Source organism: Rhinolophus sinicus, chromosome 6, assembly GCF_057876585.1.
Source record: "Rhinolophus sinicus isolate RSI-liver-muscle chromosome 6, RSI-T2T, whole genome shotgun sequence".
NCBI classification, from domain to species: Eukaryota; Metazoa; Chordata; class Mammalia; order Chiroptera; family Rhinolophidae; genus Rhinolophus; species Rhinolophus sinicus.
In genome coordinates, this window is record NC_142506.1 from 66,369,745 (window position 1) to 66,393,216 (window position 23,472).

The 23,472-nt window shown below is 35.8% G+C and overlaps 1 protein-coding gene across 5 annotated transcripts in view; it reads left to right on the forward strand.

Moving 5' to 3' along the window:
- CFH (complement factor H) overlaps positions 1–23,472 on the forward strand; it is a 50,224-nt gene that overhangs the window by 25,190 nt on the left and 1,562 nt on the right. For 2 of the 5 annotated variants that reach the window (XM_088799158.1, XM_088799159.1), the window contains 11 exons: positions 1,246–1,428; positions 3,068–3,244; positions 6,135–6,311; positions 7,098–7,280; positions 7,390–7,569; positions 9,403–9,579; positions 19,312–19,488; positions 19,950–20,156; positions 20,836–21,009; positions 21,689–21,865; positions 22,882–23,055. In XM_088799158.1, the coding sequence (XP_088655284.1) occupies positions 1,246–1,428; positions 3,068–3,244; positions 6,135–6,311; positions 7,098–7,280; positions 7,390–7,569; positions 9,403–9,579; positions 19,312–19,488; positions 19,950–20,156; positions 20,836–21,009; positions 21,689–21,865; positions 22,882–23,055 (1,986 nt within the window). The remainder of the gene's footprint in view (positions 1–1,245; positions 1,429–3,067; positions 3,245–6,134; positions 6,312–7,097; positions 7,281–7,389; positions 7,570–9,402; positions 9,580–19,311; positions 19,489–19,949; positions 20,157–20,835; positions 21,010–21,688; positions 21,866–22,881; positions 23,056–23,472) is intronic. The other 3 variants (XM_088799161.1, XM_088799160.1, XM_088799162.1) reach the window with 2 other exon arrangements.

The following is a 23,472-nucleotide window of genomic DNA, read 5'->3' on the forward strand; positions in this document are numbered from 1 at the left end:
GCTGGTCTAGGAGCCTTTACTCTAAGACTAGTTTATTCAGAATGCGGATGAGTGAGGCCTCTTCTGGTCTCTGTACTAAGGACTGGTGTTTAAAGAGGTCGTTCCACTCTGATCAAATCGGAATGTTTTCCAGGGTTGTGTGTGCCCTGGAAATCTTTGAATTTGTGGGGTGCTTCCTCTGGCAGTTACCCATTCTCATGGGGTTGTGCCCTGCACTGTAGTGTGATATATTCAGCCAAAGAATCTAGTGATTTCTGTGCAGATCCGTTGAGCTCTATGTTACATTCCATAGTTTCTCCCTCTGGTTCTCTAAGTGCAATTTCTAGTGATGTCCACTTCTGTGAGATCACTGACTTTTGTGTACTTTAGTCAGCATACTCTGGTATGCCAAGGGTTTTCTCCTCCGCTATTGTAGTCTCGAAAAGAAAAACCCAAATAAAGGCACTTTGAGGGTAGAGCTCACATCATTTGCCTCTATCCCTCCAGAATTTTCGTTAGACCCTGAGTGTTTCCCCAAGCCTCACAAGGTTATGTTCGTGCATTTAATTCGGTTTCCTCATTGTTTATGGAGGGAACTTACTGTTTCTCAACTCCTCTCGCCTGGTATTTATCAGTTTGGTAAATTTCTTCAATGAACCACCTTAACTATGTACATTCTCTCTAGTGTTTGTTTCTATTTCAGTTCTGCTCATATTTTTATTTTCTGCAATTTGATTTATTTCCGCTTTAATGGGGTATCATGACCAATAGGAATTGCGCATGTTTAAGGTGTACAGCTGCTATTTGGTATATGTACACATTGTGAAATGATCACCATGGTCACGCTAATTACCAGATCCGTCAGCTCACATACTTAACTTCTTTCCTTGTGATGGGAACACATAAGCTCTAGCCTCAGAATATTTAAAGTAAAATGCACGAAAGGACCCATTGCTAGGAGAGCTCTGGGTAGCTGGAGGGTTCCAGGTCCATTAGATACACAGGTTTGTAGTAATTTCTTGGAATGGATTCTGAGTATTTTAAATCTTGCTTTGCTCCTAAATAATTTTTAATTAAGTATCTTGTTGTAGTACCTTTGAAACTCATAGACAATCTTCTCTGACCCAAGAGCTTGGATGATTACGTTTTTCCCGGTTTTCATTTACAAATGACTCCATATTTTCTATATGGTTATGTTGTTTGAGTCCTTATGAAAATGTTGGTTGAATACATGCTTATCTTTTCCTTATGCTCCCTACCTTTTAGAAACATGTTCAAAATCGGACCTGGAAATTCCAAATGGATTTATTTCTGAATCTGATCCTACATATCCTGTACATAAACGAGTACAATATAAGTGCAAACAAGGATATGTGACACCAGATGGTCACACCACCGGGTCGATTACATGTCAGCAAAAGGGATGGTCGGCTCAGCCCACATGCATTAGTAAGTCATTCACGATGTTAGTGTTCGTTGTCATGGTGACCAGTGAACAAAAGTTTCCTTTATCTGAATTATTTTTGGGTGTGTTTGGGGGCGGGGTAGGCTGAGGTGGTTTCATTTGAAGAGATACAGAATGTTGAGAAAATATAGATAATTTTTTGGCTGTTAAGATTAATTGCTAGTAGGGTGGAAAGTCAGTCCATCTTTCAGTTTAAGTTCTTTCCACTGTGCAGCATCCAGTGACTTAGTAACTAGTTAGGAGCCTTTTGTGGCTGCCGGTGTAAACTCATTTGTTTTTAGCTGAGACATGTTGCCTGTTGTGCCTGTTTTTAGGTGATCAGACTTCTATGTCTGAGTGTTTGTTCCTAGACATAAAAGTTATGTTTTTCAGGGAAGCTATGGGTTCACAGGGCATCATGTTGGAATATTGTCATCTATATAATTTATATGCTGGAATATGTCACCTGTGGAATTCATATGTCAGATACCAAAGCCTAGGGCTCTTCTGAAAACTCCTTTCCTTTAGAAAACCTACACAGACTCCTCGTTAGGGGGACAGAGAAGCGCTTCCAGACAGAACAGATCACTCTGTGCTGAGCGGTGTCCCCGTACCATGGCCCTGAAGTTCATGGAGATTTTCTAAGAGCTGTTTGCTCAGGTCACCTTATTGAACCCAAAGCTGTGCAGTGAGATTTTTTACTCACTTTAGGTGGATATTTAAATTATCCATTTTTACAATTTGTATTCCATTTCTTCCTTGCAATATTTTTTTGCTTACTAATGGGCATTAGCCAGGTGAAAAAGGAGAAAAAATGTCTCCATATCAAACTAACTTTGTACTAAATAGTGATCAGTTATCCATTGTAAACTCTTACTAGGGAAGAGAAAATATCTATTATAATTGTTTTCTAGTATATTTTACCTTTACATTTTTTAAAGCTTTTACTAGCTGGCTACATTAACACATTATAAAAGGTGAGGTAAATTATCTAAACCTTTATTAACATCACTCTAGTATAGGGTTAGTGAAAATTTAGACTAGCTTTTAGCATTTTACTATCTTATAATAATTATAAACATAGAACTCTCAGTACATTCACTCTTGACAGTATAAAAGAATACACAGCCATTAAAATATTTGGAAAAGGGAAGTTAGCATGTAAGTTTTGAAAATTTGCATGTTTAAAGTAGAATTTTTGAAAATGTTTAAAAATGTAGTCCAATTGTTGAAAATTAATCTTTTTGTACAATGAATCAAACTTTTTGGCACATGTGTTACAACTGCTAATAATCCTGACACACAAAATGCTCTTCTGCTTCATGGGGAAAAAAGTACGACACATCTGTAATGGCCTGTTTTATTGCTAGCATGGAATAAATACCTGAGTATCATTTAATTGAGAAAAATCTTCTTAAAACAAATTTTCCATGTTAAGTGAGAAGAAAACAGCTTTATAGAAACTAACTTTTCATTTTGAGTAGCTATGTTAAAACAATGATTTATCACTAGTATTCTTAGATTATTTTTATATGATACATAATTTATTAGCACATATTAATTGGTAAAGCTTTTTTCCTTACTCAATTTGACTGTACATTAAATAATATTAGAAATGAAATCCTCAATTCTATTATGCATTAGAATATTGTGATGTGCCCGTATTTGAGAATGCCAAAGCCAAAGGTCATGGCACGTGGTTTAAGGTCAACGAAAGGTTGGACTATGTATGCCATGATGGATATAAAAATGGAAATGGACACACCAGTGGTACCATAGTATGTGGTGACAATGGTTGGTCTGAGACACCCACATGTCATGGTAAGTACTGTTTTCAGGTATTGTTATTTCAGGATTACCAAAATTAACAAAATTTATTTAAAATGGTTCATTTTTTAACAAATTTGAATTATGTAAAGTCATTTTTAAGGAACAATGATTAAAATCAAGGTGTCTCCTTCTGAATTAAACTGGGTGAAGTTGGTGTTTTGAAGCCCAAAGATAATAATCTGTTTAACCCAGTGCATTAATGTAATGTTTCCTATGTTCCATATACATCATAGATTTCTGGGAAAAGTATAATTGTTTTTGTTATTCTAAATGTAAGGTGTTGTATTGTCTAAAAATGGACACTCGTTCCCAAAATTATAGTTTCCTACAACTTCCTCAGACTTTCGCTCCTCAATTTCTGCTTTATACCTCTCACCTTGAGTGTTAATTTTTGTAGGTCCTGAGGAGCTGTTTATTTTTGACATTGACAAGTTTTGTGGACTATTATGTGCCTATCATTTATGTTTGCCAATCAGCTGTCTGTCTTCCAGGGTTAGAAATAGAACTTCCATCTGTAGAAAACTGAGTGGATGTAGAGTATTCCAACTCAAAGGAACAGTATGTGCAAAGCTTTGAAAACAAAACAATATTTGGGAAATATTGGGGTGAGCTGGTTCTACTAAACAGGTGGGAGAATTGTAGGTGGAGATTTGAATAGGGTGATGGCTGAGGAGATGCAAAGCAAAGAACAGATTTGGGATAAATTTTGGTTGTAGAAAACATAGGTGATGTTCCTAGATGTTGAGTGTAAGACAGAGTAATAACCAAGGGACTCGCATGTTTGTTTTTCTATTGTTTTGATAAGCAAGAAAGTGAATGGAAATGCCTTTTTGTAAGGTGGTGAGGGAAGGTGAAGAGCGCTGTGAGGGGAACATGTCAACTTTTGACTTGGGCACATGGTGGCTGAGCTGTCGTGGACAATCAACATTGGATTGTAAACGGCAGAGTTGAATGTATAGGTGTAGCCAGAGATACATACATGTGAGCTTCTCACCCTGTAGACGACGACATCAGGTTGGGAAAGAATACAGAGCAAAAAACGGAAGGGAACTCAGGACTGAGCCCTACAGCATTCCAGTAGTTAGAGGTCAGACAGAAGAAGAAAGAACACTCAGAATCAAGAGAAAACAAATGGAATGAATGTTGCCTAGATGTGAAGGGAAGAAATTGATTAAAGGATAAGGAAATATAATAGGGGGGTTAATAGTGAATCCTATGGAGTCAGCTCGGACGGCTTCTAATTCCATTCCACCATTGGCTAAGCGTGTGTCTCAGGGCAACCGCCAAGCCAATTTGAAGCTTCGTTCACTCTTGCTTATGTGTACAGTGTTTCAGGATTACAGATGTTTTAGTGTTTCAAAGGAAGTTTTGCTTATTAGCCTGAATTTTCCATATGAACTTCTTGCCACCTTGCTTGCTATACAGTAAACTCATGGGCATTGTAATCTATTTACATTACTATCATAGTTACAGTGGTAAATGCTTCTAATTCAGTTGACATGTCCGGTTAGAGGACTGTGAAAATGTGGTGGATGTGGCTGCATAGAAGCCGACAATAAGTGTAACAGAAACAGTTTTTGATGGAATAAATGGAGCGGAGCCTACATAGAATCTGCCGAAGAAAAAGGATTAGTGAGCAACTTAAAACAGCATGTAGGCATAAGTCTTTCAAGAATAAAGAGGGTCAGGGTTAAACATTCAGAATACTGCTAGATGAAACTGTCCACTACAGGGAATAGATTGGTTTTGTTTTGGTTTGGTTTCGTTTTAAAAAGATGGGAGACATGAGAGCACACTGAGTGCTAAAGAGGATATAGTAGGAAGGGCAGCAGGCAGAGACTGAATACGAGGTAGGTATTCCCTGGGAAGGGGGGAGGAAAAGGGAACCAGAGCCCCTGGGGAAGGACCAGTTTTTGAAGCAGAAGCTCATAGTTTCTAGTCTGAGACCCTGAGATTGAGTGATGCGTGGCAGAAGGGAGGGAAGGGACATTCAGATGAGTTGATAAGGGTTAAAATAAAGACCTCGGAGACACACACACAAACACACACACACACACATATACACACACCCATACACTCTTACACACACACACATACACAGTTTATTATCGAGATGGCCAGACACACTTAGCACTGCTTCGGGCTCAGTTAAATGTGCTTCATTCAGGCTGTCAGCAAACACCTAGAAATAGGCTAAGAGAAAATGGTGAAAAATATAAATGGTGAAAAAAGCCTGCCTTTTGAGAGCTGTCAGTACAGTATGAAAAAAAAACAAAACAAAAAAAACAGTGAATTAAGCCAAGTATTAACCAAATGATAAAAATACTTCTAAAGTGTTTCTATATGACTGTGATCAAAGAAACAAAAGAATCCACGGATTTAGAAACTAGTTGGAGACTGAAGGCTCTATTTCATGTAGGAAGGCATCCATGCGCAGAAAGGTTGAAAACCAGTCAGGATAGAGATAAAGGTCTGTGCAACAGCAAGAGAGCAAAGAACTTGACCTATTTAAAAATATTTAAAGAACATAAAGACTGGAGTCTAGCTACATGGGGAGAGAGATATAAGATAACATTGAAAATATAGGCAAAAGATGGATCATAAGGAGTTTGGATTTTATCTTAAGTAGATAAAATCAGATCCACTTTAAGCAAGTTAATTTTACAAATAAATTTTCAGGACACATGTATTGCTTTTCAATGCGTCCGATCTGAATGTAAAGCGTGTATAAAACCTAGGTAATGCTTTTCAAGGGAGAGGACTTATCCGATGCCTCTCTCTATATGCAACACACGCAACTTATTTTTCCAAGACATAATAAGATTTACTTTGGCAATGCTTAATTATATATTCTCATTAAATTATCTGACCTTTCCTATAGAAAGAGAATGCACAGTTCCCGATATAGACAAATACATAAATGCTGAGCCAAAGAAAGACACATATAGAGTCGGAGACGTGATGAAATTCTCCTGCAGAAACAGACTTCAACTTGTTGGACCAGATTCATCTCAGTGCTACCACTTCGGATGGTCTCCTGATCCTCCAACATGTAAAGGTAAATGTTTACCTGACAGTTGCTGAAACAAGAATTAGAATATCGGTTATCACATTGTTGTTCTCTGTTAGTTTCCTGTTGGCTTCCAGAGTGTCTATAATCTAGGGCATTGAGCCAGAGACATACCTGAGGAGAACAAGTGTTGGCTATTAGAGAACTCTGATTGCCTAACTTAAGAAATTAATCTTCCATTGTTTTTTGAAACATGTATTGAAAATATCCGAAAATACATAGATTGTGTCTGACAGTGGACAGACTGCTTTCATCATATCTTTTCTGCCTACCATTCCACCATTAATGTTAGACATTTTAATCAGCATGGGCTTCACTGCAATTTTCTCTGCATATGCATAAACAGTATTCAAACAACTTATAGTCAACTCAGCTACATGAATGGCTTAGTCAAAATTAAAATATGTTTGTCAAATCCTTGCCTCAGATGATGGTATTTTTTCAAAAAAAGTTTTGATGAAGTGTTTTCATGGAATATGAATATTGCTGTAAGTTATGCAATGATATTTATTAATTGGTTTGCATAAATATTTAGAATATCTAGAATACTGAACATGGTTTTTGGACTAACCATAACACTTCCAATAAGGTAGTTCGGTATAAGTAATGGAACTGGGAGACAAATCTGGGTAAATACCATCCTTTTTCCTTTGTTGAAGAATGCTATATTATGTAATGAAAAATAAATTAAAGAAAAAAATCTCTTCATTTTAATGAACTTTAGATTGTAAAGTAGAAGAGTTATCTATCAATTACACGATATTTCTACCGTAGAGCAAGTAAAATCGTGTGGTCTACGCCCTGAGCTCCCCAATGGGGAAGCTAAAAACATACCTAAAGAAGAATATGAACATGGTGAAGTGGTGGAGTATGTTTGCAAACCTAGATTTCTGATGAAAGGCTCTCACAAAGTTCAATGTCTTGATGGAGAATGGACAACCTTGCCCATCTGTATTGGTAATGTATACAAGCATTAATATTTAGACTAGAATCAGCACTGTGTATCATCACATAGGCACATGAATTCGACTTTAAAGGTTAACCTGTGTTTGTGAAATTTTCACAGAGGAGAACAGCACCTGTGGAGACGTACCTGAACTTGCTCATGGCTATGTGGTATCCCCTGCGGCTCCCTATCACCATGGAGAGTCAGTAGAGTTCAATTGCCGTGAAGCATTCACAATGATTGGAGAAAGATCAGTTACGTGTATCAGGGGAAGGTGGACCCAGTCTCCTCGGTGCATTGGTGAGAATCCGTTTCTCAGATTGACGTTCAATAACATTTAATATTTTTATTGTAAAACTATTTGCAAGCGTATCTTTTTAATTTGGATATATTCTTTAAAATGGCAGGTCATAAGTTATAGTGAATCCAAACATCTGTTGTTTGTAGTTTAATATGTACCTGCAGAGGAAAAAAATAGAAACTAACAGTAGAATTTTATGAATCTGTCCCTGATATTAACATTGTTTATAAGTATAAAGCCAATTTGTACTCAAAGATGGACAAAATTTTCTCCTCTCAATGTTTATTTTGTACCTCCGTCTAGTCTAGTTTTTCACTCTTCTCAAGATGTTTATATTCTCCTAACAAACAAAGAAGTCCTTTCAGACACCAGTCCATCACAGCACGTACTGACAATAACCACCACTCCACCTTTTGACTACAGGTCTTCTTTCAGTTACCATCCCTTGAAGAATATTCGCTTTTGTCTCCCTCAACGCTCTGGGCCAGTCCTGAAAATAGGACTAGTTCTCAACCCTCTGGTCTGTTTTGAATTAGTCTCCTTTATTTTTTTTTAAAGGTTGTACTACAGAATCATTACTGTTCTTTGTCTAAATACTTGAATTTTCTTTGTTCTGTTCGTCCTCACTTAGCTCTGATCATTAACAAATTATTAACAAATATTACCTAGAGCCTCCACTGATGTTTTGTCAAATTCAACAAGGATTTCCACCTGCACTGAATTTTTGAAATATGGTAGCTCGATAAAAACTTCAGAGATCTATGTAACTCATAGTGGAGCCAGCAAAAATTTATTATATTTGCATTATAATGGTATGAGATTATAGGGTGATAGGCATATAAAATACTTCTCAAGGATCCTAAGAGTATATATATATATATATATATACACACACACAGAAGAGGTCATGACTTTAAGCACTCAGTTAGTTTCTTATTCTGTGTTTTGGTCATCAAGCAAAGGATCTGTTTTAATATTCACATTTTATTCACACTACATCTTAGATCAACTTTCTTATCAACTTACATTAATTTTACTGAAAGACTATCATTATACTAGCTCATAAAGTCTCTCCACAGATAATTGTTTTTATTTTAACATTTTAAGATTTGGGGTTAAAAACAATGTGGAGAAACATATGGATGTGGTCATTGGCACAGATTTCAAATGGGACCTATTTAGTCACATGATGACTCTTCATTATATATATTATCCATTAAGTGCAGCTCTGATGCTCTTGAGTTCCCTAAGTACGAAAGTTGACAATCATATTCTTTTACTCATGTGTGAGATATAAAACTGAAAGCAAGGAAAGACCAAGAAAACAAAAAACAGACACAGACAACAGTTTAGTGGTTACCAGGGGGAGGGGGATGTTAGAATAGGTTTAAAGGGGTTACATATGGTAACGGAAGAAGAACTGACTCTGGTGGTAAACACACAATGCAATATATAGCTGATGTATTACAGAATTGTACACCTGAAACCTATGTAACTTTACTAATCAGTGTCACCCCCAATAAATGTAATGAAAATTTTTAAAACATACAATTAGTTATTAAATATTCTTATTTAATTTATTGGGGTGACTTTTATTAAATTTTAAAATGTCTTTATGATGGATATTTTCTATGAAATTTCATGACTGTAGATAGTACTATGTCCATACAGAATAGCCCATCTCATGCAACATGATCAGCGATAGCTTTGTTGGTGGAATTTCTAGGCATACATTCTAATTTCATTGTTCTATTGATTTTGTAGCTATTTTTTGTATTAAATGGTTTGATTCTTATTATTAGTCTTTTCATGGTAATATTATCAATTTATAGAAACAGATGAACGTAAGAAGTGTAAATTATCAAAGGCAATTTCACGGGAGACAAACCTAACAGATAATGATGACTATATCCATAATATGACCGTAACTTACACATGTAGAGGAAAATCAGAACACAGACACTCAATCTGCAAAAATGGAGAATGGGATCCCGAAATAACCTGCACAGGTAAGCTGTTTATAACATTTTCAAAATTTATTTCTTCCTACTTTGTAAAAAGAGTCTCGTTGTGTCTTTTAAAATATTTTTAAACTATTTATTACTACAAATAATTTTCAAGCTGGAATGTAATTTAGAAAGCAACAAAAAGACTGTTTCTAAATAATTATTGTGTCCTATGCATTAGTTAGCTATATAACAAACCACCCAGAAATGTGGTGGCTGTAAGTTAATATCTGGGCAGTAGGTGTCCTCTTACTGTTGGGATCCCATTTGCTTCCAATTTCTTATATTACAAATGTGCCTGTACCTATAGCTGTTATGTGTGTGTCTAGTATCTATGTAAGTATCTACCTGTCCATCTGTCTCTCTAGGTATCTATCTACGTATGTGCATATCTAGTCATCCATTTATCTATTTGTTTCTCTATATCTACCTTGAAAACTCATAGTCACGTCACCACCAATTCCGATAGCATGGGGTTCATTCTTCTCCAACAGGAGGGCACCTTGAATCACTCACCTCAGCATTTTTACCAATTTCCTCCGGCCTACAATATACAGAAAGTAGTTTCATACAAATGCAAAAACAAATCTACTGTCTACAATTCCACTCATCTTTAGATCGTCTTAAAGGCAACAAGTAATATTTACAGGCAGTGAAGTACAAGTGTTTGTCTACATTTTCTTGAAGCTTTATAGTTTTACCATTAATATTTAGGTATATATCTATCTTCTATTAATTATTAAGTGTGGTGTGAAATAGGGAATGAAGTACTTTTTTGTATATGAACATCCAATTGTTTTACTACTGTGGGTGAGAAAGACTGTCAAATGAAAATCAATTAACTATGGAAGTCATGGTTTATTTCTAGCCCCTCTATTTGGTCCATTAATTTATTTATCTATCCTTATCCCTGCCACGTATCCTTCATAATTATAGCTTCATACTAAGTCTTGAAGTCTGATATATTTTATCCAATTATGCTCTTCCTTCAAGATTTTTAAAATTATTCTGGTCTTTTCATTAATATAGAAATTTCAGGGAAAAACTTATCAATTTCTATACATTATCAACTTGTATAATAAAAAAAATGACACGTATAATGATATGTTAATTAAGAATTGAAATTTTAGCCACATTGAATTTTCAGACCATAAACATATCTCTTCAATTATTTATTTATGCTTCTATTTTCCCAACAATAATTTTTTTATTACTAATACCTATGCTTTTTTTAATTTTTTTTTATAATTTTATTAGTTTCAGGTGCACAAGACAAAGCAAAACTTAGACGTTTATCATTTATATCCCTCACACTGTGTGAACCCCCCTCCCCCCATCCACTATCCCTCTGACATCGCACAGAGCCATTACATTTCCACTGTCTCTATACCTAAGTTGTAGTCCACTTCTTGTAAGTATATACATACATATATACACATATATATATTTATATTTATATAAAACTATAGTTGGCCTTCATTATTGTTCAGCTTCAGGTGTACAGTGCAGAGATCAGGCATCTACATCATCCCTGAGGTGGTCTCCCTAACGGGACACATGTCCATCGGATGTCCTACAACATCTTTACATTATTGATTATGTTCCCCAAATTAATTTTCAAAACCCCGTGGCCATCTTGTGGTTACCAACTATTTTCTAAACCTCTCACCTTCCCCCTTATCCCCATCCCCCCGCCCATCTAGCAACCCTTAGTTTTTCCTCTATGTCTCCAAAACTGTTTCTGATTAGTTCATTCACTTATTCTTTTCTTTAGATTCCGCATATAAGTGAAATCATATGGTATTTGTCTTTCTCTGTCTGACTTATTTCACTTAACATAATGTTCTCTAGGTCCACCCATGTTGTTGCAAATGGTAAGATTTCTTTCTTCTTTATGGCTGCATAATACTCCATTGTATAAATGTACCACAGTTTCTTAATCCAATCATGTATCGATGGGCATTTCGGTTGTTTCCATGTCTTGGCTATTGTGTATAGTGCTGCAATAAACATAGGCGTGCATAAAGATTTTTGAATTGGAGTTTTGGATTTCTCCGGATAGATACCTAGGAGTGGGATTGCTGGATCATAAGGTAGTTCCATTTTCAGATTTTTGAGATACCTACATACTGTTTTCCGTAGTGGCTGCACCAATCTGCATTCCCACCAACAGTGCACAAGCGTTCCCTTTTCTCCACATCCACGCCAGCACTTGTTGTTTGTTGATTTATTGATGATAGCAATCTTGACTGGGGTGAGGTGGTATCTCATTGTAGTTTTTATTTGCATTTCTCTGATGGTTAGTGAGGTTGAGCATTTCTTCATATGTCTGTTTGCCATCTGTATGTCCTTTTTAGAAAATGTCTCTTCATGTTCTCTGCCCATTTTTTAATTGGGTTGTTTGTTTTTGGAGTTGAATTGATTGAGTTTTTTATAAATTTGTGATATTAACCCCTTATCAGATATATCATTGGCAAATGTCTTTTCCCATTCAGTAGGATCACTTTTTGTTTTATTGATGATTTCCTTTGCTGTGGAAAAGCTTTTTAGTTTGATGTAGTCCCACATGTTTATTTTTTCTCTTACTTCCCTCGCACGAGGGGATATTATCAGTAAAAATCTTACTCCAGGTAATGTCTGTGAATTTTCTTCCTATATTTTCTTCTAGGAATTTTATGGTTTCAGCTCTCACATTTAAGTCTTTAAGCCATTTTGAATTTATTTTTGTGTATGATGTAAGGAGGTGGTCCAGCTTCATTTTTTTGCATGTGTCTGTCCAGGTTTCCCAGCACCATTTATTGAATAGACTGTCTTTACCCCACCGTATATTCTTGCTTCCATTGTCGTAGATTAAATGGACATATAGACATGGATTTATTTCTGGACTCTCTATTCTGTTCCATTGATCTATGTGTCTGTTTTTATGCCAATATCATGCTGTTTTGATTACTGTAGCCTTTTAGTATAATTTGATGTCAGGTATCATTATACCTCCAACTTTGTTCTTATTTCTCAAGATTGCTGAGGATATCCTGGGTCTTTTATGGTCCCATATAAGTTTTAGGATTATATGTTCTATTTCTGTGAAAAATGTCGTTGGTAGTTTGATAGGAATTGCATTGAATATGTATATTGCCTTAGGCAGTATGGACATTTTAACTATATTAATTCTTCCTATCCATGAACATGGTATGTGTTTCCATCTATTTGTATCTTCTTTCATTTCTTTCTTCAGTGTCTTATAATTTTCTGAGTCCAGATCTTTTACTGCTTTGGTTAAATTTATTCCCAGGTTATTTTATAGTCTTTGGAGCAATTGTAAATAGGATTCCTTTTTTAATTTCTCCTTCTGATGTTTTATTATTGGTATATACAAATGCAACTGATTTCTGACTATTAATTTTGTATCCTACTACTTTACTAAATTCATCTATCAGCTCTAATAGTTTTTTGGTGGAGTCTTTAGGGTTCTCTATATATAGTATCATATCATCTGCGTATAATGACAATTTTACTTCCTCTTTACCTATTTGGATGCCTTTTATTTCTTTTTCTTGTCTGATTGCAGTGGCTGGAACTTCCAATATTATGTTGAATAGAAATGGAGAAAGTGGGCAACCTTGCCTTGTTCCTGATCTTAAGGGGAATGGTTTCAGCTTTTCCCCATTGAGTATGATGTTAGCTGTGGGTTTATCATATATGGCCTTTATTATGTTGAGATATGATCCCTCTATTACCACTTTCTTAAGGGTTTTTGTCATAAATGGCTGCTGGATTTTATCAAATGCTTTTTCTGCGTCTATTGATATGATCGTGTGATTTTTATTTTTCATTTTGTTAATGTGGTGTATCACATTAATTGATTTGCGGATGTTGAACCACCCTTGCATACCAGGGATGAATCCCACTTCATCATGGTATATGATCTTTTTAATGTATTGCTGAATTCTGTTCGCTAATATTTTGTTGAGGATTTTTGCATCTATGTTCATTAGCGATATCGGCCTGTAGTTTTCTTTTTTTGTGGTGTCTTTGTCTGATTTTTGGATCAGGGTGATAGTGGCTTCGTAAAAAGTGTTTGGGAGTCTTCCCTCCCTCTGGATTTTTTGGAAGAGCTTGAGGAGAATAGGTGATAATTCTTTTTTGAACGTTTTGTAAAATTCACCTGTAAAACCATCTGGTCCAGGGCTTTTGTTTGTTGGGAGATTGTTGATTACTGATTCAATTTCCCTGGTGGTAATCAGTCTATTCAGGTTTTCTGTTTCTTCTTAAGTTAGCCTTGGAAGGTTGTACACTTCTAGAAAATTGTCCATTTCTTCCAGATTGTCAAATTTGTTGGCATACAGTTGCTCATAGTAATTTCTTAAATCTTTTTGTATTTCTGCGGTGTCTGTTGTCACTGCTCCTCTTTCATTACTGATTTTATTAATTTGGGTCCTCTCTCTCTTTTTTTAATGAGTCTGGCTAAAGGTTTGTCAATTTTGTTTATCTTCTCTAAGAACCAACTCTTGGATTATTGATCTTTCGTATTGTTTTTCTGGTTTCTATTTCATTTATTTCCGCTCTGATCTTTATTATCTCTTTCCTTGTACTCCCTTTGGGCTTATTTTGTTGTTCTTTTTCCAGATCCCTTAAGTGTGAAGATAAACTGTTGATTAGTGATGTTTCTTGTTTCTTTAGGTAGGCCTGCAATGTTATGAACTTCCCTCTTAGGACTGCTTTCGCGGCCCCATAGATTTTGGGTCGTCGTATTCTCATTTTCGTTTGTCTCAAGATATCTTTTGATTTCTTCCTTGATCTCCTGCTTGACCCAATCATTATTTAGTAACATATTATTCAGCCTCCATGAATTTGTGTGTCTTCCAGTTTTTTTCCTGTAGTTCATTTCTAATTTCATAGCACTGTGGTCAGAGAAGATAATTGGTATGATTTCAATTTTCTTAAATTTATCAAGACTTGTTTTGTGGCCTAACATATGGTCTATCTTGGAGAATGTTCCATGTGCGCTTGAGAAGAACATGTATTCTGCAGCATTGGGGTGAAATGCTCTGAAAATATCGATTAAATCCAAGTGGTCCAATGTATCATTTAAGGATGTTGTTTCCATATTGATTTTCTGTCTGGAAGACCTGTCCCTTGTAGTCAGAGGTGTGTTGAAGTCCCCTACTATGGTAGTGTTACTGTTGATCTCTGTCTTTATGTCAGCCAATATCTGTTTTATATATTTAGGTGCTCCTATGTTGGGTGCATAGATGTTTACTAGGGTTATGTCCTCTTGTCGGATCGATCCCTTTATTATTATATAATGCCTGTCTTTGTCTTTTAATATTTTCTTCATTTTAAAGTCTATTTTGTCAGAAATAAGTATTGCAACTCCAGCTTTTTTCTCATTTCCATTTGCGTGAAATATCTTACTCCAACCCTTCACTTTCAGCCTGTGTGTGTCTTTTGATCTGAGGCGAGTCTCTTGTATACAGTATATACAAGGGTCTTGCTTTCTTATCCACTCAGCCACACTATGTCTCTTGATTGGAGCATTTAATTCGTTTACATTTAAAGTGATTATTGATAGGTAGGTACATAGTTATTGCCATTTTTAAATTTGTAGTTAGATTGTTTTCATCTTTCTTCTATTTACAGAAGTCCTTTTAGTATTTCTTGCAATGCTGGCTTGGTGGTAATAAATTCCTTTAGCTTAATCTTTTCTGGGGAGCTCTATATCTCTCGGTCAACTTTAAATGATAGCCTTGCTGGATAAAGCAACCTAGGTTGTAGGCCTTTGTTTTCCATCACTTTGAGTATCTCCTGCCACTCCCTCCTGGCCTTCAATGTTTCTGCAGAAAAGTCATTTGATAGTCTTATGGGAGTTCCCTTGTATGTAACCCTCTGTCTTTCTCTTGCTGCTTTTAGGATTCTCTCTTTGTCTTTAACCTTTGCCATTTTACGTATAATGTGTCTTGGTGTGGATCTGTTTGGGTTTTTCCTGGTTGGAACTCTCTGCACTTCCTGGGCTTGTATGTTTGTTTCCTTCACCAGGTTAGGGAAGTTTCCGGACTTTATTACTTCAAATATGTTCTCCATCCCTTGCTTCCTCTCTTCACCTTCTGGTATTCCTATGATGCGCATGTTGTTGCGCTTGATGTTATCCCATAGGTCTCTTAAACCATCTTCATTGTTTTTTATTCTTTTTTCTTTCTGTTGTTCTGTTTGGGTGATCTCTGCTAACTTGTCTTCTAAGTCGCTGATTTGATCCTCTGCTTCATCTAACCTGCTGTTAATTCCTTTAAGTGAGTTCTTTATTTCAGTTGTTGTGTTCTTTAGTTCTAACTGGTTGTCCGTTATCATTTCTACATCCTTCTTGATGTCGTCTCTAAGCTCCTTAAACATTCTTATCATCAGTGTTCTGAACTCTGTCTCTGATAGGTTGGTTACCTCTGTTTCATTTGGTTCCATTCCTGGAGGTTTCTTCTGTTCTTTTATTTGGGACGTGTTTCTTTGTTTCCCCATTCTGGCTGACTCTGTGTTTGCTTCGATGTGTTAGGTAGATCCCCTAGAGTTCTTAGTTCTTGCTTGGTTATCTTATGTAGTATGTGTCCTTTATATTTGACTTGCACTACTTCGTTCTTCTCCTCTGCGTGTGCTCCAAAGGTGACTCTTGTGTTGTGTATATTGTCCTGTTAAAGAAGATCTTTAATTGCTTTTCACTTGTGAGTAGGTGGGATTAACTCCTAGGCTGACTAGTTGTGAGACTTGGCTCTGCCCCCCTCAGGGTGTTCTGCTGCTGCGGGAGGGTTGACTGCTTAAATGTGGTTTGGCCTCTATGGGCTCTTGTGCCTGTAAAGAATCCCCTCTGGGTGTGTCACTTGTAGGTCAAACCCTGTAGTATTCTGGTTTGCTCTGGAGTTGGCCTCTGGGTATGTTGAATCTTGTGCCTCTTAAACTGGGCCCTCTTGGCTTTTGTGTTCTCTCTTCCATCCTGGGATCCCCTGTGTCTCTGCAGCTGCAGATGTGGTTGCCCCACCCTAGGCAGGCCAGCTTCCCAACAATAATTTAAGTGTAGATAATTTACTAGTCTAAAATTGTATTTATATTTTATATTTTTAATATTAACATGCAATTTTTCATAATTATGTTTTCCCAATTTTTCTGCACGTATAAAGACATCCTCTTGATTTTTGTGTATTGATTTTATACTCTGAAACTGCACTATTATATTATTCATTTTAGGTGGTATATTACAGATCTGTTACAATTTTCCTTAAGCAAGTGTATCATTGCAAATGCAATATTTTATTTCTGCCAGTCCCTTTTTAGTTTGATATTTTGTTTGTTTGTTTTATGGCACTCATGAGGCCCTTCGATAAACCATTGAAAGAAAGTGATGAAAACAAACATCTTTATCCTGTTCCTGACCACTGGATAGTGTATTCAGCATCTTACCACAAGTGTAATGTTTGAGGATTTTTCTAGATGCCCTTTATCAGATTAAAGGAATTTCCTTTTCTTCCCACTTAGCTGAGTAAGGACTTTCATTATCAACTGCTGCTGAATATTTTTAAATGCTCTTTATGCATTTATTCATAGGATAATATGTGTTTTTTAATTCTGTTAATACAGTGAATAACATATATAAATTTTTGATTGCTGAATAAATCTCATTCCTATACTTGGTGGTGATACGTTATTCTTTCTCGATTTCCATGTACTCTTTCTGCTGATATATTTTTAAGAATTTTTGCGTCTATATTCATGGAGGATATTAGTCTACAATTACTTTTCCTTGCAATGTCACTGCCAGGTTTTGTTATCAGGGATATGATGGCCTCATAAAAACCCACTGAGACGTGTTCTCTGCCCCACTGTGTCTGAAAGTACATGTGTGATATCATTACACATAGTGTTATTGTATTAATTTTCCCTTAAAGGATTGACAGAATTCACCTGTGAAGGCATCTGATAGGTAGTTTGATGTTTATTTGGAAGGTTTTCTTGATGAACAATTCAATTTCTTTAATAGGCGGTGGTCTATTCAAATTTTCTCTGCTGTCAATGTAAGGAAGTTGTATTTTTGAAGAAATAGCTCCATTTCACCCAATTTATCAATTGGCTGGTTTTCTATTGGTTAATAGTCACAGTCTTCACTCTCCCTCTTGCCTCTGCAGTATCTTCCCTGGTGTCACTCCTTTCATACTGAGGTTGATACTTGTTTCTCTCAACTACCCGATCATTCTTCATAGGGTGTTGTTTGGTTTTGTTTTGTTTTACATTTTACTAATATTTTCAAAAAACCATTTTAAGCACTGTTAATATTCTCCATTTCCTCTCTTTTCTATTTTTTTTAGCTTAATTAGCATTCACTATTTCAGCAAGCTTTATTAATTTTCTGTTTTTCTTTCCTATTTGTCTTTCTCAATTTTTTCAATTTTCTCCTCTCTCTGGACTTATGGTTTCCTTCCTTCTGAATATTTTGATTTTCATTTTACTCTCTTCTCACTTTTTAATGTAGAAAATTAAAACATGGGTTTAAACCATCCTACTTTTAAAATAGAAATCTTATGTAAAACTCCATTTTTTTTCCTTTTAAGTGCTTATCTATGTCTGAAAATATTTCACTTCCATTTTATTTTCATTGCAAGTCAGTGTGAAATATTTTCTGCTACACCATGTGATTTCTCCTTTACCCTGTCACTTATATAGAAGTCTTCTATTCAATTTCCAAATATTTATTTTCCTTTACCAGTTTTATTGTGGAATCATTAGTATATAAAGAACTACACATGTTCAATGTGCACAATTGATGAATATCCTGTGTTTGCATAATTTATTCTTATTGATTCTAATGTAATTCTCTTGTCAGAGCTTGTACTGGGTAAGATTTCAGCATTTTGAAATTTATTCATGTTTTTGTTTTTGTACCACACATTTTCCATCTTTTCGATGGTTCCATTTTAATATGAAAGCAGATGTAGACTCTAGTTTTCAGTCCTACTGAAAAAGGTTCACATTTGTGTTAAAATTTTCGATGTCTTTTTTAAAATTTTGTCTGGCTGTCCTATTAGAATTAGAAGCCTATCAGTATTAATAACTAGAATTGTGGAATTGGATATGTATTTTTTTAGTTCTGTTCATCTTCACTTTGCCTATTTGAAATATTTTAGATACATATATAACTGCTTTGTGCTTGTGAAGTATTTTTATGATTATAAAATAATTCTTTATAACATTTGTAATACTCCTTGTCTTACAATCTTTGTTGTCCTATTTTAATACAATCAATAAACTTAAAACGATGGATCATTTCCACGTGATAATGGAATTCCAAACAAATTTGAATTTAAAAAGACCTTAAACCCCTTTCCAAATTGAAAGCAAAAATAATAAAATTAGAGACCTACAGACCTTATTCATCCAGCTCACAAATATGGAAAACTGAAAAAGTGCTTTGTCAATCATTTACCAAAAAGCAATAGTTTAAATAAAATGGCAATGACTGCAGTGCACATTGAAATCAATGAGATACAGCAAAAGTGTAGATATTTATAGCTTTAAAACAAGCGTAATAGAACAAAGAACAAAATGAAAGCAAAATAAAAGACATACACCCAAAGAACATAAAAAAGACCATTGCATTATAATTCGGTCTTTTAGGATATATTATTACTGACATTTCTGTTTACTGAATTGTCCTTTTAACTTACGACTTTTCATCAAGAAATGTAATTTTAATATTTTTAGAAGTACGAAGATGTCCACCTCCACCACAGATTCCCAAAACTGAAAACATGACAACTACAGTGAATTGTCAGGATGGAGAAAAAATATCTATTCTGTGTCAAGAAAACTCTCTCATTCAGGGACCAGAAGAAATTGAGTGCAAGGATGGAATATGGCAGTCGATTCCACGCTGTGTTGGTCAGTGGTCCTCACCTGCTATCATCTTCTTCGTAAGGAGGGTAAAACTCCCTGTGCTTTGAGTAAAGGAGCCGGATGCAGAGCTCTCTCCATAGCTATTCCACCGCATCCTGCAACGGGAAATTATAGTCTACGTGCACAAATTCAATCACTTTCACTGTGAAATGAACAGACACAAAAACTTTAGCTCAGTGTTTAAATGCCAGATACAATTGCTGTTTATGTGTAGTGTCCTCCCCTAGGAACAGGACAAGAAGGGAAGGGCATTTGGAACAAGCGGATGGTAGCATCAATTTTAGGCAGACATATATCCTTGCAACTTTTAAACACTTTTCAGGTTTTACATAACTTAATTTGTTCAAATTATCCTTAGTTCAAAATCCCAAGTAGCATTTGATTTTATTTCGCAATTGAAACATTTATCTCTGTGCTTGATTCTTTGATCTCTGTTCTTCATATAGAAAAACTTCCATGTTCTCAGCCACCTCCCATCGAACATGGAAACGTGAATTCATCTATCTCTTCAGAAGGAGAAGAAAAAGATGAACCCCACACTTATACACATGGCACCAAATTAAATTATATTTGTGAAGACGGTTTCAGGCTATCTGCTGAAGATGGGATAACATGCCACATGGGAACATGGACTTCTCCACCTCGGTGTATAGGTCAGGACAGCGTGCAAACTAAAATTCCATTTTTGGTGCAAGTCTTTAAAATACCCAATTGTCTTCAAAGTCATGAGACACAATTCTTTAGCGTTCTGAATATATAAAACAATTTATATATTTTTACATAAATTACCAAACTATTTGCATGACTGTATCAATCCTATTTTTATTAGTTGGCTCATTATGAAATCACTTCTAGTTCTAGTATTTTTTATACCAAAGGCTGTGTAGTGAAATTAAACCTACCTATTCATGTAGGTGTATTTATTCATATTCCTACATATTCATATAGGTAGTGAATGGTTCACCACTAGGTATTTAAAAAACGTTTATCTTCGTCTTACAATGTTCCTTATGATTTCTTACAATATATGGCACTTTCCTTAAGATGATTACTTCTCAGTGTGTTTCCCTACATGACTCACAATTGGCTATAGCAGCATTGATAGTCCCATGCATAAATATGTTGATATATTTATTCTCGAGGTCTTGGTCAAGTTACAGTTGGTCGCACACCACAATGGTGGTCTCAGGAAGCATTTGTGCACCTTCTCTGTAATATATTAGCTCCTGTGTGGTCATTTCATTTCAAAATAAGTACCACATCTGACAACCAGTATATAAGATTGATTTCAGAGTTAGTGCAATACGCAGTCACTCTTTCTTCTTTTTTTAGGACGTCCTTGCGGACCACCACCTTTGATTGGGAATGGTACTGTAACTAATAAGTTGAACAGTTACCGGTATGGAGTAGAAGTGATGTACAGGTGTTCCAAAGGATTTGAGATTGATGGACCTCCATCTGTAAAATGTATCGGAGAAAGATGGTCCCATCCACCAGAATGCATAAGTATAGTGTATATCATTTTATTCTGAGGCTGACAAATATCTTTAGTTCAGAACAGTAATGACGCCAATATGAGTTCAGAATTTAACACGGGAACTCTGGGGAGCTCTGGGTTCTGGAAGAGAATTAATTAGCCCTAGTAGTCAGAAAAGTTCAATGACATGAGCGAGAATATTTCATTGTGACATCACCTTTTGTGCACTTTCGATGTGCTCTGAGGAACATTCTCAGGTTTCTCATCTCTCATCCTGTATCACCAATCTTGTTGTTATTCAATTTACTGTTGGTTTCTCAGATGTAGCCTTATAAACAAATCATTTCTAACATATTTGACATAATTGTGGAAACAGATTTTGACAGAAGCAAACAGTAACAATATGTCATAACGCAGGAGGGCTGTGTGGGCAAGTAAGAATGGGAGTGGAAGAAGTTTGGTCTCAAGCGTTACCTGCATCCATATCTCTCCAGGCTTTGATATCACCGCTCCCTTGTTACACTTCTGATAAATGCAGAATCAGTCCATGTCATTAAGTCAAGACTGCTAACATTTTCACGTTAAAAGAAAAACACTGTACAGCATTCAGTGGTTTAATATGTGCCTAACTATTATTCCTTCTATAATTATTGGCCATTGTGTATTTTTAATGATTTGCTGAACAAATGTATATTGTTTTCCTTTCAGAAGCCGAATGTTCTGACACACCCACGGTTGGTAATGCCACACTCGTGAATAAACAGAAGAAATCATATAGTTCAGGAGAAGAACTGACTTATGAATGTGACAAATATTACCAAATGGAGGGATCCAATATTGTGCAGTGTATTAAGGGCAAATGGATAGGGGAACCAACATGCCGAGGTAAGGTGATGACATTTTAAAATTTATTTGTTAAATCGCTTGTAGCACTATTGAAAAGCAGACATAGTTATGTTTTAGTCAAAGAACGTTTATGCCTCCAGGAAAGGGATGGCACGTGTACACTATCGTTAGTCTCCTCGCCCCTTCGTTCTCAGAGTGCGGTCCAGGGACAGCGGGCACTGCATCTTCTGGGATGTTGATAGAAATGCAAATGCGAGTTCACAGGTACATTCAGACTCAGAGTCAAAGACTCGACGTATGTGCCCGAGACTTGTAACAATTCCAAAAAGAGTCCACCCGCACCTTAGTTTGGGAATCCTCACGATAGCCGATTATGACTTCATATCTCCCTGAATCTCTCTGAGGAATTACACATGCCTCACGGTGGTGCCTTAAACATTGCCCCCTCCGCAGAATCACTGCAGTGTTTTTATCAATTACACATTTATTTTTTTCTTATGTTTTCACAACTCGTATTTTTTGGGTCCATTGACCGTACATCATCTTCCTTCAACAATGGAGTTCATCAAACATTCTTGACTTTTCGCTAAGGAAGTGTGTACTTGTGTTTATTTTCCTAAGCTTAAAATTACAATTCAATTGTACATGACAATTGAAAACTAATATTTTCTTGTCAAATAATCTCTTTATTATGAGTTTCTTGCGGTTGTACATTCATTTTGAATTTATGTAATGTATAATATTTATTTTATTAAACTCAAAGAAAAATGTCCAGAAAGAATGTCATTTTTGTGGGCCTCAAAGATGTTTTTTAAACTCTAGAGGGGATGGGAGAGGAATTTAATGTATAGAAGCTTAAATCTTAAAAAAATCTATTGTTTATCTCCTTTTCTCAATTTTACATGTAAATTTAGAAAATTATTATTTTTTTTTTGTGACAGATTACCCATTGATTTTAAAGCTTCCCTGAAATAATGCATATATCGGAATTCCTTTTGTTCATTTGCATTCAAAATGGTCGTTACATTAGAGACATGCTCTTTCTTCCTATTCAGATGTTTCCTGTGCGAATCCTCCCGCAGTGGAAAATGCTCGACTAGTAGACGAGATACCTAAGTATCTACCGGGCGACACCGTACATTATGAGTGCATCGGGCCTTTGACTCTATTTGGGAACGGAGAAGTGATGTGTTTAAATGGAACCTGGACGGAACCACCTCAGTGCAAAGGTCAGCATCTTACTTCTCTTCCCTAATTTTAGAGAATATATTAAGGACAATATGTGTTGACATAAATACATAGTGAACTAGTTTCTTATGCAGTAAAAAATTTTAGTGCAATAAAATGATGGTGCTTAAATTCCAAGTCTTTTTATGGGCTGATTGAAAAATATGGTCTATTGATATTACGAAAGCTTCAACCAGAGTAGAATAGTTGGAATCATGGAACATTCCCCATCTTAAGCATTAAGACACTCAGTTTTTCCCGAGGAAAAACTATATTAAAGGCACCTTAAGTCCGTTTGGCAGACCTATGGAATTCCACTTTGAGACCTGGACTAGCTGGGGTGGACAATAGAACAAGATATAAATTTGGGGTTCTTTGGCATATGGGTTATATTTAAAGGTGGGATGCTGGCTGATCTC